Genomic DNA, 16,668 nt, shown 5'->3' on the forward strand with positions numbered 1-16,668 from the left:
AATGTGAATGATATTTGAAAGATGTGTAAATTACAAAGTATCAGGAAACACCTGAAAGTGTAAAATATAATTATAGATTGCACACATTCCAAGAAATACTAAAGTTTGGAGAGAATCCAGTAGAAACCTTCTTCAGAACATTCAATAATTCCTCTGTGTTCTATTAGTATTTTTACTGTAGGAGCAGAGCCTTGTTAATATGGAAACACAGTAGAGAGCAGATACAGTGGATGTTAATAGATGTGAGAAACAGAAGTGTCAGTAATGTGGTGGTCAACAGCGCCCTCTATAGGAGCAGACAGGGAGACGCACCTGATCAGAAGTCAGTGTGTTCCATCAGCTTCGTGGATTTGTAACCAAAATATTAGCAAAGAATGTACTTGATATATGCTGTATGTACTTTATTCATAGAGTTTCCCTCTCTGTCATGATCCATAAAGATGACACCATAGACATTCATTTAAACAAACTTGTGAATGTGTCTTTGGCAGAGTGAAATTCTCAGAAAAAGACCCATCACCAGACATCTCCTGGTAATGAACGCTGTATGAGGAGGGGTTTGTTATTTTAGGGATGTGCGTGTCAGCGATAGTGTGTTTACCTCGGCTGATGGGCGTGAGCGCTGGACTCTTGGGTCCCAGGCTGGGGCTGGTGATGTGGTTGTTATGGTTACTGTGGGCATGGCCGCCGTCCTGCATGTCACTTAAAGTGCGCTTGGGAAGTGGGGGTGGAGTTTCAGGGGGGAGGAGGGGAGGTGGGGAAGGCAGCGGGATGTCCGGGGCGCTCTTTGCTCGTTCCCTCTCTTTGCCTCCTTCCTTCTCTTTGCCTCCTTCCTTGTCTCGGTCGGCCCCCCTCTCCCTGCTGCTCTCCTTTCGGGGTTTAATCAGTTTGGCTAAAGCTTTGGCTCCAGACCACTGACTCCTCCTGACAAGACACAACAACATTAGCCAGTGATACGGGGCTGATACTGCACAATACAAACAGCTGCACCATATTTTCCTGTAAAAAGAAAATGAAATGTGTTGATCAAAGCATTACTTTTTAGGTGAGGGGTCGTAGAACTTGTACTGGTCCATGATCTTCTCCTCTAGTTTCTCCTTCTGACGACGAAGAGCGTTCAGCTTATCACTACATGAAGAACGACACAGAAGGAAAGAAACATATTGTGATTTGTTATTCTTATTCATTGTCATGGTATGCTTCAGTATATCATATTTTAGAGGCACCCAGTGGACATTTTGAATTTATTCGCTATATCTTTCCTATTGGTTAAGATCGTTCACATGGCATGAAACCAGGAAGTGTATTCTACTGTCTGTTTTTGTGTGTGGAAAATAAACAAATGGAAAAAAAGTAAAAGTTTTGACTCTTTGGTTGCTTGGACACGTCAAACTCTAACGCATATTCTGTAGAATCACCAGGAAACAAGGAACGTATTGCTCTTTTAACCCTCTTGCTCATATATCCACTGTGCAGTGGATTGTGGGTCAGAATAGCCAGAACAGCATGCCGGGTTGCATACTGCAAAATGTGACCGGATGTAGTAGGACATCCTGGTTTTATTGGCATACTGCCTTTGACATACTATGTATTGGGACATACTAAATAGTATGCTAGTATGGGAATTGGAACATATTCTATTCTGTCTATTGCGACAGCACTTTGTTTTCAAGGTGAAATCATCTTTTCTTCTTTCTGCCCTGGGAAAGGCTTCTCTTGTAGGTTTGCCTTTTATTTTATTATCTGTTCGTGTTATTTTGAGTGTAACTGTAAATATTTTGATACTGCATTTAGATATTACATGATGTTACATGCTATTCATGTTAAAGGTTAATAGTGTTAGCTACAGATGCTAATGCAAATGTAAGGGCATCATTTTTAGCTAACTGTACTCTAACTGTATCAGTTGTGAATGACAACCAATGTTTCTGAAGACAACGACAGTAACAGTTAAACATTACTTCAGTGTTGAAGGATTGATCGATTCATCGTCAGTGTTCTATCTGTTGAAACTGCGCCCTGTTTACGACCAAATATTCACCTTTACAGTTTTAACATACGAGTACACGTGTTATTGTTTTTAAAGCAGTCCTGGATGATTACATGTTAGTGGTGGTGTCTGCTCTATAGTTACATGTATAGTCGGTGCTACTGGTGGTGTATTTACTACATAAGTACAGATGTTTTACGGAGTGCAGTTCCAGGTGTTGTGTGCAGTTACATGTATAGTTTCTGTTCCTGGTGATACAGCTCTTTGCTCTCCATGCTCCTCTCTAGTAGGGTGTGGTTCTGCTGACTCAGCAGGTTGATCTGACTCAGGAGGTGGTGGTTCTCCTCTTCCAGGTTCCCTTTCAGTCGACTCAACAGCTACACACACACACACACACACACACACACACACAGAGAGACACATGCGCACACACACAAGAGTAAGGATGGGAAAGTAACAGAGGGATTGGTCTCCAAAGTAAAAGCTGAAGAGTTTTACAGTCACACACTGCTGTGCAACAAGAAACATTTGTCATTGATTTCTCCCCGCTGCGTCGTGGTAAAATAAAAAAGAGTTTACCTCGCAGTGGTTGTCTAGTTTGGTCATGGTCAGGTCCAGGCCCTGGTGTTGCTCCATTAGTGAATCGTATTGTGCCATCCATTTACTCTCTTCCTGCTTGGCAGAGCTTAAAGATCTCTTGAGTTCACTCGTGCGCTGCTGCAGCCCCTCACACTGCTCTGACTGCTGTGATTGGCTCTCTGTTAATCTAAAGGGGGAGACAGAAGAGAAAGAAAACCAATCTGAGGAAAGTCAAGTGATCGACTGTGCTCCCAGGTTCTGCCCCTGATCTTAAAGGGATAGTTTGGGTGTTTTGAAGTGGGATTGGATGAGGTTCTTATCAATAGTAGGTGTATTACTACAGTAGATGACGGTCGGCACGCCCCCCCAGTTTGGAGAAACAGACAGGAGTACCAGCAAGGGAGCAAAGCAATACAGTGCTGTGGACGGGGGCAGCAGCAAAAGGGGTTTTAGACACCTAAAGTATTAGTTTACGTGTACGCTATATTTTCACTGCTTTACCTTGCTGTCAGACAGCCGTTTGCGACGGGGAACTGAAGCTGTTGTATCAGTCTTACTCTCTTCAAAGCCACCAGACTCCTTAAAAACAACAGTAATTTTACCTTTCAGAACACGGGGGTTGCTGGTCTACCACTGACTTGATCGGTTACTTTATTTGTGTCATTGTGTGACTTTGGTGAATCCGACGTGTCAAAGTCACACAATAGCACAAACAAAGTAACCGATGGAGGCAGCAGTAGACCAGCAACCCCTGTGTTCTGTAAAGGGGGTAAAGTTACTGTTTTTGAAAAATGGAGTCTGGTGGCTTTGGCGAGAGCATAGATAACAGCTTCAGTTCCCATTCGGAAACATTCACTGTATAGTTGTGTGACAGCAAGGTAGAGCGGTGAAAATATTCTAAATATAGCGTACACTTAAACTGATATTGATTCTTTTAGGTGTCTAAAATCTGTTTTGCTGCTGCCCCCGTCCACAGCAGTACATTGCTTTGCTCCCATGCTGGTACTCCAGTCTGTTTCTCCAAACTGGGGGCGTGCCGACTGTCATCTACTGTAGGTAGTAAACTGACTATGGATAAGTACCCCATACAACCCCACTTCAAAACACCCGAACTATCCCTTTAACCCCACTATAGCTACACTGTACCTGAGCCTATCCATTTTACCTTAAGAAAACAACTTCTAAGCTGATTCGGAAACCTGATACTGAACTAATATCATTTTGCCAGACCTGTTCTAACAAGCAGTAACGTCGGATCAGACTATATGATATTTGACTGTCCAACATGCAGTCTGGCATGTCTCTCTGGCACGTCATTTTACCGTTTTTCACAGCAAAACTATCTACGACAAACCAAATCTTTTTGTGACGGTGTGACAGTGTGTTAAATACAGTACCTGTCCACTTCTGTTTTGAGCTGTAGATTCTCTTGCTGTAGTAGCCGATTCTTCTGGATTTGCTGGTTTAGTTCCTCCTTCTCTTTCCGACCATGCCCCTCCTGCTCCTCCCATTTCTCCTTCTGCTGCAGCAGAATACAATACCTGCAGACAGACAGACGGACAGACAGACAGAGGTTATTTCTACTTGATATTGTCAGTAATTACAACTTGAGCATGGTCATGTTTGGTTTGCTCTGTTTGGGCAGCTGTGGCTTCTAGTCCACATGTCGAAGTGTCCTTGAGCAGGATACTTAACCCCAAATTACTCCCCAAGGCTGTACCATCAGTGTGTGAATGAGTATTTAGATTAGATCCTGATGGGCAGGTTGGCACCTTGCATGGCAGCCTCTGCCATCATGAATGTGTGTGTGAATGCTGACATGTAGTGTAAAGCGCTTTGACTGGTCAGAAGAACAGAAAGGAGCTAAATAAATGCAAGTTCATTTACCATTTACATAACCATTTGAAGCCCATTTAGCTCAGTACGGCTCCTACTTTCTTCACCCGTGATGCCCACAGACAGTTTTCCCAAATACAAATACAGAAAAAAAAGTATGAAACGACAAGCAGGGATGATAAACACTGATGTAACACACGAGTCACGTCAGCAGTGTGAGGATGTTGGTTAAATATGAGTTATTGACGATGTTCCATCATAGACCGAGTCAGCTGAGGAGATCACTAAACTGAAGTTTCCATTTCTTTGGCTTGTTAAACATTGTGTCCTGTTTCCAATGTGAGACCGAGGGGAGTAAACAAGTTCAGAGTCAACTCACGTTAACACATAGTGAGGTCAAGCAGATGTAACAATAAATAATACAACTCTACAATCAAATCCACCTTGTTCTCCATCATTAACAGTAGTACTTTTGTGAACCATTTCTGAAACCCTTACCTAAAGTAATGGGGAAGGTTCATTCTCTGTATAAGCTCTGACTTCTGTACTAGTTCCATACTGTTATATGATATTTACTAGAAGGGACTGCAACTAACAATTATTTTCTCAATTAATCGATTAGTTGTGGATCTATAAAATGTCAGAAAATGGTAAAAAATGTGAATCAATGTTTCCAAAAGCCCAAGATGACGTCCTCAAAAGTCTTGTTTTGTCAGTTTATTATTTGTCAAGATATTCAGTTTACTGTCACAGAGGAGTAAATAAACCAGAAAATATTCACATTTAAGAAGCTGGAATCAGAGAATTTTTACTTTTTTTTCTCTCTAAAAAAATTGCTCAAAACGATGAATCAATTATCAAAATAGTTGCGTTTTAATTTTAAAAACGAATCGATTAATCAGTGCAGCTCTAATATTGAGATGTATCAGGGCCAATCCGGGTACATTTTAATTGATCGCTATCGGCTAAAATGAAGCGGATCAAAGTCCTTTCTTCACTGTCCTCTACGGTGGGTCTCAACAACTCCAACAGAGTGAGACGTCTTCTCTCTGGTGGCTCGCACCACGCAAGTTTTCAGTCAAATTTAAACTTTGCTTAATAACATACCAATAACTTAAGCTTATAAACTTAACATTTTTGAACCAGGGCATTCGGTATATGGATCATGTAGCTCGTGAAAAATAAGGTGTTTCATAGATACTCAATGTTAAAGGACTCATGACAGACTCAGGGCCAATAAAAACTTGATCGGTACATCCCTGGAAGAGTATTACAGAGATGAAGAGAAGAAAAAAATACCCTGGAAACAAAATGGAACAAATGACTACAGCTAATTGTATGATCTGCGGTTATATAGTTGTAATGTGTTGTGTTGATGTCCCCGTCACGGATCAATAATACTGTGACCTTCAACCACTGGTGGTGAGAAAACACAATGTGTGTGCAAGCGGTCAATAATCAACAAACTAAGCTTGACTGACAACTGAGAACACTGAACACACGTGTATGTTTCATGTGACTCCATCTGTTTACATACTGTATACAGAGGTCAAGGGAGGTTCTCTTATGCAGTATAAAAGATGCAATACATTTTGTTAATTTGTCTCAGTCCTTAATTAAAAAAAAATAACTATATTATAACTAGTAATTAGAACTACAGTATAGCTACGACATATTTTACAAGCTCTAATCCTGTGTCCTGTGTTAATTGTTCACTCATCTCCTGTTACATGCTAAATATGTTTTTAAAAAAATATTTTTTTTTGTATTTTTATCTGAAAATCCTGTAAAATATAAAACTATTTTTGATGACTCAACTTGAACTCGAGGCGGTTTCATAAATGTATCCAATCAAATATGATTTGGGGTGACTAGCTGACCTGAGGCCTGTACTACGAAGCAGGATTTGTGGTTATCGAGGTAGCTTCAGGGTTAACTCTGGGTTTTCCGTACTATAAAGCTGGTTCACTTCTTACCGGGGTAGATCTCCATGGTGACTTATGCTGAACGGCTAACCTGCTCTGGAGCAGGTTATGTTCCAGATAAGAGATCAACTCGTATAAAAGCACCTCCTACTGACCAATCAGAGCTCTGTGCAGTTATTTTTATGACAATATTACACACATATGAAGAAGTTACAGTCAAAATCCTGACTGAAAACAACAGATTAAACTGAAAAATGCAGGAAGGACAGCTGGATTTATGCTGTGGGTGTGTACCGCTTTGAATTATATTTTTATATATATATATTCTTTTTTACTTGCTCTTGAATCCATTTCACACCGCCACAGAAGGGGGAAGCAGGTGAAAAGAGGTTCAAATAGTCATAGACGCCACATGATACTCTCAGGGTATTCATCTATTACACTCTTTAACGCTATTTATATTTAGACAACTATGTCTTACTTTTGAGTGTTCTGTTAAATTAATAACTCTGTTAATTTACGCATTCACACATCGGGAGTTTTTTCTTTTTCCAGCTGTTCTTCCTGCATTTGGCAGTTTCAACTGTGTTACTATTAGTCTGGATTATGTGTTTAACTTCTTCGTATTTGTCTAATATAGTTTGCTCTTCCTTTGTTAAATGTGCCGCTCTGCCTGTCTGACAGTAGACTTGTCCATGTCTGTGATTGGTTATATACTGCAAACACTTCCTCGTTCATGTGAACGCGCTCATAACCAGATGGAGAAACCCTGGGTTGATTTAGCGAGTTGATAACCAGATTCGTAGGACTGTTTAGCGAGATCTCGTTTGTTATTGTTAGTTAAACCAGATAACGAGAAGATACCCTGGGTATGTTGAACTCGCTTCGTAGTACAGGCCTCAGCCCACCATATGAAAAACTACTTGACCGTTATATCATAGTAGGAGCTGTGTGTTTACATTTCTAAAGAATGTGGTTGAGGTCTAATTTATTCATTAAACCTTTAACCTCCTCACCTGATCTAACAATGCAGGTGAGGGAGGTACAGATAGGTGTCAACCTCCGGTTCTGAGAAGTGAAGCCAATGCTGAAGAATAAACATTCTTTTTAACATCCAGCAGGAGGCGACTCCTCTGGTTGCTAAAAGAAGTCTGATTGTATAGAAGTCTATGAGAAAATGAGCCTACTTCTCATTTGATTTATTACCTCAGTAAACATTGTTAACATGAGTTTATGGCCTCAATCGCAAGTTTCAAGTCTTCTTCAATACAGCGTGATGTTCATTTAGTGAATTATGGTCCCATGTAGAGTCCAATAGACCATAAAGCAGGGGATGCTTTAGGGCTACCTTGTGATTGACAGGTCCCTACCACGGTGTTGTCTGTGTTTTCGTCTTACAACTTTAACCCTTTCACAGTGTGTTTCACTTCATCAAAGTTAATTGTAACATTATAGTCGCCTAAAAAATGTCTTATTCAGCATTCGGTTGTACTTAGCTCCACCCTCTCGTGCCACACAAAAATCAAACATGGCGACGGCCAAAAACCAAGATACCGGACTTGAGGCTTCAAAATGGCAATCCACAAACAGGTCCCTCTCCTAACTAAACCCCGCCCACATATTCAGCATCACTACAGAAGCTAAAGATGCTCTAATGCCATTTTACTGTGACTTTAACGGAGGACTGAAGTCATTTGAGCTTCTTCCATTAAAAGCTGATGAAATGATCTATTACCTACTAAATGTTCCTGTTTAGCTCACAGTGTTCTTTTAGAGGTGCTCTGCAAACTACGGATTACCAACGACCTTCTATCTCTCTACTGTTATTAAGGTTTACACAAGTCATTCACTTACTTGCTGTGCAGCGTCCTGTGTTCACCCTCTAGCGTCCTCTGTTTGCCTTTCACTGCGGCATGCTGAGCAATCAGCTGCTCGTACTCGTGTGCCTGCCTCTCGTGCACGCTCAGCAGGCGCTCGTGGTCGCTGAGCACGCTTTCTCTGGCCCGCCACGCCTCCTCGCGCTGTCTCTGCCACGACTCTACCTCCGACTCCAAGGCGGTGACTTGGCCCTGCAGCACAGCGTTCTGGGCCATGAGAGATGCACTCTGGGAAGAGATCGTGGAGTTCTCCACCTAAGAGACACAGCAAAAATCCATTAGAGTAAAACTATTATCTGCAGAAACATAGTACAAAAGATGTTCCTGCCACTAAATAGCCCAGTTTTACACAAAAACTATGAGACAGAATTGGATATAGTTTACCTGTAGCTTTGCTGTCTGTGTGTGTAACGCTGAATTCTGCTCCTGCAGGGTGGTGGTGTGTCGCTGCAGCGCCAACATCTGGTTGTTTAGAGATGTGTTCTGGTTGTCTAGTTGTTTGAGCTGCCCCTTCAACAGACTGCTCTCCATCAGCAGGGAGGAATTCTAGAGAAAATAATGATACCAAAACAATTAATAACTCAACCTACTAAAAGAAAACATCCAAATGGTAAATAATTGGTAACAAAATGGTCCAATAATTGAATAGATAATATTTAATATATAAATTAATTGTGTGAAAAAAGGTGGATTATGGAGGAATGAATTATAAACATATACATAAATGAGCATTACACATGCAACATAAAATAAGAATAAACACAAAAAAAACAGTTTTAAAAATGATGCGATAGAAATAGTAATACAAGCTGTACTGTGAGGTTTACTCAGGAATTAAAAAAAAGAAAAATCTCACATTCTTTTCTATGTCAATAAGATGATCTTTGATTCGTAGCAGTTCAGCAGTGGCTGACCCTTCACCCCGGTCACTTCCTGAGGGCTGCTGGGAGTTGTGGTTTTCTTCCCCCTGAAAAAAACAAACATATTTTATTACAAGGCTGTGTTGAATACTCGATTCTGATTGGTCAATCACGGCGTTCTGCGGTCTGTAATTTCTGTATAACAGACCGTTGTTATGTATAGCAGACCGTTGCTATGTATAGCAGACCGTTGCTATGTATAGCAGACCGTTGCTATGTATAACAGACCGTTGCTATGGGCGCAGCTCTGATGTCGGACTCTGGTGGACTGTTTTTTCTTCAAAATATTGATTTCTTCAGTAAGTAGCAGTGTAATAAGCGGGATAATGTACAGCGAGCAGGTCATTGTGAAAGAATCCCCTTAAGGGCGATGACCGGCGCGCTGTACATTATCCCTTACTTTAGCACACTCTACAATACAACATCTTATAACCCGGAAAGATTTTTGGGAAGAATTTGCATGCATGTTCTTACGGTGGCTAGCTTAGCACGTAGCATAGTGTTGAGTGTGTTGCTGTCTCCTAGCTTCTTTTCTAGACAGGAGATCCTCTCCTCTTTAATCTTCATCGTCTGCTGAACGGTTTCCTCAAGCCGAGACTCCAGCAGCCTGTACCTGCTGACATGTGCACAAAAGGAAATACCATCCGAGATTCATTTCTACACATGTAATCCTTCCAACCTGATTAGTAGCCCTGGAATAGGGACCTAAATATCAACCTATTAGAGAATGACTACCTGTCCTCCAGTGTGTGCTCTTGCTGCAGGAGTTTTTCTCTGTTCAGTCCGATCTTCTCCAGCTCTTCATTGAGTCTCTCTAACTCAACATTTTGCTGCTGGACACTCAGCTTCTCAGACACCAACTCCTGCACACATGAAGATACATGACACACAGCTATGAAACTCATACACATCAACATTTCCATACAGATGATAATATGCATGTCAGGGTAAGAACAATGCAGACTGTAGGTTAGTCTGAATGTTAGTCTTGTATTAAAAACTGGATATAGGGGATATGGGTCAGTGTTATCTACCAGATATATTGGACTATGAGTGTTTTTTATATTTATCCAGTCATGTTGGTCCCTGGGACCCACAGGAGGTCAATTGAGTGGGTCCCCAATAAAATGTGTGTTTTTTAATTATGGTTATTACACGACTGTGTTGAATACTCGATTCTGATTGGTCAATCACGACGTTCTGCGGTCTGTAATTTCTCTATAACAGACCGTTGCTATGTATAACAGACCGTTGCTATGGGAGCAGCTCTGATGTCGGACTCTGGTGGACCGTTTTCGTGTCAAAATATTAATTTCTTCAGTAACTAGCCGTGTAAAAAGTGGGATAATGTACAGCTAGCGGGTCATTGTTGTGAAAGAATCCCCTTCAGGGCCGATGAGAGACCAGCAGCATCGCCCTGTCAGGGATTCTTTCACAACAATGACCGGCTCGCTGTACATTATCCCTTACTTATATTCATTTAAGTTGAAAATGATTCAGAAATTTAAACAAATAAAATCCCAAATCTGAAAACGTTATTTACAAATCATTATTAGGGCTGTCAAAGTTAACGCGATAATAATAATCAACGCAAATTTGTTTTAACGCCACTAATTTCTTTAACACGTTGCGATTTTTAGGTTGTATCGGACTCAGTTTTAAAGCTAGAGTGAAGATACTGGCATCAAATTAAACTAGAAAACCTAAAGAATCCGTCTGTACCATGTCATAGAAGGAGGTTAAATAACGCTACAAACTTGCGCTAAATTTTGGCGAGGAAAAACTGGCATGGCCATTTTCAAAGGGGTCCCTTGACCTCTGACCTCCAGATATGTGAATGTAAATGGGTTCTATGGGTATCCAGGAGTCTCCCCTTTACGGACATGCCCACTTTATGATAATCACATGCAGTTTGGGGGCAAGTCATAGTCAAGTCAGCACACTGACTCACTGACAGCTGTTGTTGCCTGTTGGGCTGCAGTTTGCCATGTTATGATTTGGGCATATTGTTTTATGCTAAATGCAGTACCTGTGAGGGTTTCTGGACAATATTTATCATTGATTTGTGTTGTTAATTGATTTCCAATAATAAATATATACATACATTTGCATAAAGCAGCATATTTGTCCACTCCCATGTTGATAGGAGTATTAAATACTTGACAAATCTCCCTTTGAGGTACATTTTGAACAGATAAAAAATGTGCAATTAATTGCGATTAACTATGGACATTCATGCGATTAATAGCGATTAAATATTTTAATCTATTGACAGCCCTATTAACATTATACAAATCAAATGTGATATAATAAGAAAATGAATTCAATCAGAAATTATGTGAAACTTTTATCACAAACTTGAATAAGACAGTAGTAAAAAACTGTCCTCTGAAAGTCTGGTGATAAAATAAAATGACACGAATATGTAGATGTAAGATGTGCAAGTCAATTGTTAGTTCCATTGTAACATCAACGCCCAGCAGCAAAGCAATGCCTCCGCCATTTCGGACTGAAAGCGACTACCGGACGCCAGGAAAACGTCAGCCTACGAAGTGCCGTACAAAAGTAAAACAATATTATTTCTATTCTATTGTCACATTCTAAATGGCCTGTGTTCAACAATAAAATCTTATAAATATAATAAGAGTTTTCAGTCCAAAATGGCGGCAGAGGACACCGGAGTTTCATCTCTTTGCTTCTATACTCTTTGGAAGCGTAATGTGTGTGCAGCGAGTGTGTGGTTGAGTGGCGGAGAGATTTCAGATTGTGACTCATTCTGGACCTTGGAAACAGTAGTTGAGTATCACCACAAAGACCATTTTCTAGCTGTTCTGAAGCTTTTGATCATATCAAATAGAGCAGATGGAATTTGCCCAGTTGTTCAAGTTCAACTTTCCATTCTTCTGAGCACTTTAAGGATTTCCCATCCATGTCGGCTCTCTGCTGAGGAAGATCATGTGATGCTGCAGAACAGCCACTGAATGGACCTTGTGGTGGGATTATTTTATCAACTGCTGTGGTGAAAAGAGTGTCAAATAATCTTTTCTTTGACAAAAGCTCATTAGTGAAGTATAGTTCACCTCTTCATTTAGACATGAGCTAAAAGATGTTCATGGAGTGAACATCTTCAGAAACAGTGAACATGTCAGAAATAAAGAATCCTTTCCACAGACTTGTTGTGTGAAGCGTTTTCCTCTCACCTCTCTCAGAGTGGCCAGAGTCCTCTTGTCAATAGTTGCCTGTTTCTGCAGCTCCTTGTTCTCCCTCTCCACCTCCTTGGCTTTGAGTGACACCTCCTTCAGCCTATCCACTTCCTTACTCAGGGTCACGCCCTCCTTCTTCACCGTGGCCAGTCGCCTGGCTTTCTCCTCCAGCTCTGTCTCTTTACCCTCCACCAGTGTCCTCATCCTCCAGCTCTCCTTCTCCAGGTGCTTCCTGCCCTTCTCCGACTGCTCCAAGTCCAACTGGAGCTTCCTCCTCTCCTCTTCAACTTCCTCCCTCCTCCTCCGCTCCTCCTTCAGTTCCTCTACTTCCCTTCTTAGTTCCTCTTCTCTGGCCTGGGTCTCCTGCCTCTCCCTCTCTTCCTCTTCCCTCTCCTCTTTGCTCCTCAGTATTTCCTCCTCTAAGCGATGCTTCTCCTGGTTCACCGCTGCCGCGTTCAGCTCCAGCCTCTCTGCCCTCTTCCTTTCTCCTTGCGCCTCCTCTTTGACCTCCTCCAGCCTCCTCTGCAGATCCTGTGTCTCTCTCTGTGCCTCTTTATGCTCTTCCTGTAGGGTGGCCAGGCGGGCAGAGGAGGAGCGCAGGTTTTCCATGGAGCAGCGCAGGTCCAGGTTCTCCTTCGACAGCAGGCTGTTCTCCGCCTCTTGCCTCCCTAGTCGCTGCTGCTCCCGCTGGGCCTCCTCTGCCTCCCGCTTCAGCCTGAGCACCTCCTGCTCCAGGGAGGACATCTGCTTCTCTAGAGCCTCTGACCGCTCGCTGCACGCCCGCAGAGAGGCCACCTAGACGCAAAATAGAGAAGTTTGTCTCATACAGTAATCTTTCGTGGCTTTTAAGAATTCATTATACATAAAATATATTATTATTATTATTACCTCTCTGTTCAGAGCGTCCTTGCTCCTCTCCAGCCTTGCGGCCTCTCGCTCCACCTCCTCGCACCGCCCCGCCCTCTCCTTCAGCCGCTCTGCGTCCTCATTGGCTAGTTTGAGTTGGGATTCTAAGCTGGCCAATCGGGAGCTGGTGTCAGTGATGTTCTGGTGCAGCAGGCGGTTCTCTGTTTCCACCTCGCGGACCCTCGCCTCGCTGTTTGACTGAGCGCGCTCCTGAAGGGACGCCACGGCGTCAGAGAGGTGCTGCTTCTCGCTCTCCAGCTCTGAGATCTGATTGGACAGGAAGAGTGGAATTTTGGTCTTATAATGAACAATGTCTTACCCAAGTGTGTGTGTGTGTGTGTGTGTGTGTGTGTGTGTTAACTACCTGTCTGTCTTTCTCTGCCTTCAGAGTGTGCACATCTCTCTCCAGATTCTGTTTTTCCTTCAATATTTCCTCTCCCAGAGACTCCATGTCCTGATTGGTCAGTCTCTCCTGGTCCAATAAACCCTGGAGACTGTCCAACTAACAAACAAACAAACAAACAAACAAGAAAAAGGTACTATGAGCTGGGTTTCCACCAAAAGTTCCGGGAACTTTTAGTCTGATTTATCTAAAACAAAAAAACACGTTAGAAAATAAATGTTAGGTTTTGTCTCACTGTGACGATAGTTACTGATGAATGTTGGATGTAATGAATGACTAGGGCCTTTTTTGGGGTAAAATGTCCCCGGAACTTAATTTAGACCCTGGTCCCTGCAGTAGAAACGCAATGAATTCCTCAAAAAGGTTCTAAGTTCCAGGGGAAAGCTCCTGCAGTGGAAACGCGGCTACAGTTCTTAGTAATATACGAATGAGCACTAGAAAGAGATGTATGTGTCGTCCTACCTTCTTGCTGAGGCCTTGGTTCTCCCTGTCTACCTCCTGGGTGTGGAGCTGCTGCTCCTGCAGGAGGTGGTTGTCCTCTTTCAGGCTCTCTATAGAGGCCTGAAGCTCCCGGTTCTCCTTCTCCAGCTTCAACACCCGACTGGAAACACACTCGTTCAGCTCGTGGACCAACGACTTACGAGCTGCAGCAGAGAAAGATACTTCAGTTTGGATAAAATATAGAGAACAACATTTCTGGACACACAGGACCGGACAGGGTGTAAGATAATATATAGAAAAGAGGTGCATGTCTTACTCTCTGTGTTAGTGTTGTCATGGTTCTTGGTCAGCTGTTCCAGCTCCCAGCCAAGATGAGCCGACTCGTTCATACTCTGTTTCTGTCCAATCTCCAGCAGCATGTTCTCCTCCACCAGCTCCTCCAACCTCCGGCGCTCGTTGTCCCTCTCCTGCACAACACACACACACACACACACACACACACACACACACACACACACGATTAGCAAACTAGCAAATCTAACAATAACTTTCACAAACAGCTAAGTAACAATATTTTTGAAATAAGGGTGATAATAGGCAATATTTTGTACTGCCATGCACAAAAAAGGACCAAAATGAGTTAAAAACCCCAGAAACAACCCTTTTCCATTAATGTGAAAAACTGTCTAATACAACCATCGATTTTACAGAACTTCTAAATATGTTTCTGCCAAAAAATGTACCGTTTCAGTGTAAAAACCTTTAAAATAGACGATTTTGACTTATACATGGTTGATAGTGAGATAGTGCAATACCATTTCAAGGTCGTGTATTTTAGCTCGAAGCAACAGGTTGTCTTTCTCCAACGTGTGCAGTTTATCACAGCGCCCCCTGGAGGCTGACATCTGCTCCTCCAACAGCACCTTCGTCTCCATGAGGGTCAGGTTGTCCTCGCGAAGCTCCTGAATGGCCACACGCACACACACACAGACGCACACACACACACACACACACACACACACACACAGACTGAGTGAACTGTCAGTGCCAGCTGCTAAGTGTTTATGTCATCTCTGTCTGCTGAAAGGTTTATGCATTTCAATAACATGTCCATGCAAATCAGAGATTATGATTCTCTATTAAGTGTTCATGTAAATCATACAGTTATAAATCAACTATAGCAGTAAATTATCAATATTAAACATAACACTCAACAGTGGAACATATTAGGTAAAAAATTAAAATATGAATCAAAGGAAAGAAAACATTAAATACGGTATCTAGTAGAACACTGACAATAATGCCAGTGCATTCCAGTAAGAAAAGAATCCGATACAGGCGCTAGTCTCTCATGGCGTCTACAGACAGGAGGCCTGGATATGATGGTGATATATTGATGTGTAATGAAGCGGTCTTTGTACCTCCATTCTGGTCTTGTAGAAGTGAACGTCGTTGAGTTTCTCTTTACATCTGGTCAGTTCAGTCTCCAGTCGGTCGACCCGGGCTGCTCTTTCCCTCAGTATGTCTACCTCGTCCCGGTACACTCGGACCGAACGGGCCTCACAAGACAGCGACTGGTTCTAAACCACACACACACACACACGCACACACACACACACACATGCATTAATATGATTTTACATCAACTTAATTTGTTTAAATAATGTTTTGTACATTCAATTTAGGACATAATAGACAGACATAACAGAGGACATAATAGAAAGACACAATACGATTATGTGAGGCCGTTGCCCTGGTCCTGAGCAACACACCTGCCATAACATCAATGGAGAACGAGCTGTGCCCAGCATGCTGTTCGGCAGTGAAACAGTTAATAGGGGTCTCCTCTCAATACACGACACAGCGTGTACATAACGCACTACTAATCAATATATCCCGTGGATCTCAAAAGATCGCACTCGACACGGCATTATTCCTTGGGTCTTCAGGAATACACCTGCCAACTTTGAAGTCGATCAAATGAACTGTTGTCGAGAAAATCTAAGGACGGATGGATATATATACATACAGAGACTCCATCCATTTTAATTTGATTGATGTAACGGAACAAAAATAAAAACGGTAGACTTTAGATTTGTATTATTGTCATTATACTGTATGTATTCATTTGGTGGTGTGGTATGTCCTCTGTTTCCTTTACACTACTAACCAATACAACTATCATAACTACATTTCCTTTATATTTCCTCCAACAAGTCATTATAGTGCTGTGATGCAACTAGAAGAACCAAGGATGTCCAAAGACAATCAATAGAACTGCACAGGTGTGATAAAGGCATTTTAAAAGGATCAGTATCAACTGTATAAACTTTGTGTATTGTAACTTGCTGTGCTTATTTAAGGCACGTCGCCTGTCCAGGCAGCACAGACAAATAAATAAACAGCAGCCAGCTGTGTGACTGGGTGAGAATCACACTGCAGTGTAATCCAGCTAGTGAAGTAAGCACAACTGCTGGACCTTAAAAAACAAAAACAACCCTTGAATTCTGTAGTTACATGAAAACTGCAATTGAACTTCACTACTTAGTTCATGGTGGGGATGAAGAGAGCCTGTTCACACCTGGTCC

General features: G+C 42.1%; 2 protein-coding genes across 3 annotated transcripts in view; both read right to left on the bottom strand.

Moving 5' to 3' along the window:
• The window catches only part of LOC119474418, an 813,351-nt gene that overhangs the window by 417,617 nt on the left and 379,066 nt on the right, over window positions 1-16,668 (bottom strand). The window lies entirely within an intron of this gene.
• ccdc88c (coiled-coil domain containing 88C) overlaps window positions 1-16,668 on the bottom strand; it is a 63,627-nt gene that overhangs the window by 17,363 nt on the left and 29,596 nt on the right. For both annotated transcript variants that reach the window (XR_005210548.1, XM_037796434.1), the window contains exons 10-26: window positions 15,502-15,660; window positions 14,896-15,042; window positions 14,397-14,547; window positions 14,102-14,283; window positions 13,601-13,738; window positions 13,219-13,503; window positions 12,328-13,125; window positions 9,863-9,990; window positions 9,602-9,743; window positions 9,064-9,174; window positions 8,592-8,753; window positions 8,185-8,462; window positions 3,967-4,110; window positions 2,570-2,756; window positions 2,222-2,367; window positions 1,039-1,128; window positions 602-924 (exon numbers count right to left, since the gene is read on the bottom strand). Coding sequence is in view for 1 of the 2 variants with exons in the window: in XM_037796434.1 (XP_037652362.1) it covers window positions 602-924; window positions 1,039-1,128; window positions 2,222-2,367; window positions 2,570-2,756; window positions 3,967-4,110; window positions 8,185-8,462; window positions 8,592-8,753; window positions 9,064-9,174; window positions 9,602-9,743; window positions 9,863-9,990; window positions 12,328-13,125; window positions 13,219-13,503; window positions 13,601-13,738; window positions 14,102-14,283; window positions 14,397-14,547; window positions 14,896-15,042; window positions 15,502-15,660 (3,571 nt within the window). In the remaining variant the exon portion in view is untranslated. The remainder of the gene's footprint in view (window positions 1-601; window positions 925-1,038; window positions 1,129-2,221; window positions 2,368-2,569; window positions 2,757-3,966; window positions 4,111-8,184; window positions 8,463-8,591; window positions 8,754-9,063; window positions 9,175-9,601; window positions 9,744-9,862; window positions 9,991-12,327; window positions 13,126-13,218; window positions 13,504-13,600; window positions 13,739-14,101; window positions 14,284-14,396; window positions 14,548-14,895; window positions 15,043-15,501; window positions 15,661-16,668) is intronic.

Source organism: Sebastes umbrosus, chromosome 16 (assembly GCF_015220745.1).
Source record: "Sebastes umbrosus isolate fSebUmb1 chromosome 16, fSebUmb1.pri, whole genome shotgun sequence".
Lineage (NCBI taxonomy): Eukaryota > Metazoa > Chordata > Actinopteri > Perciformes > Sebastidae > Sebastes > Sebastes umbrosus.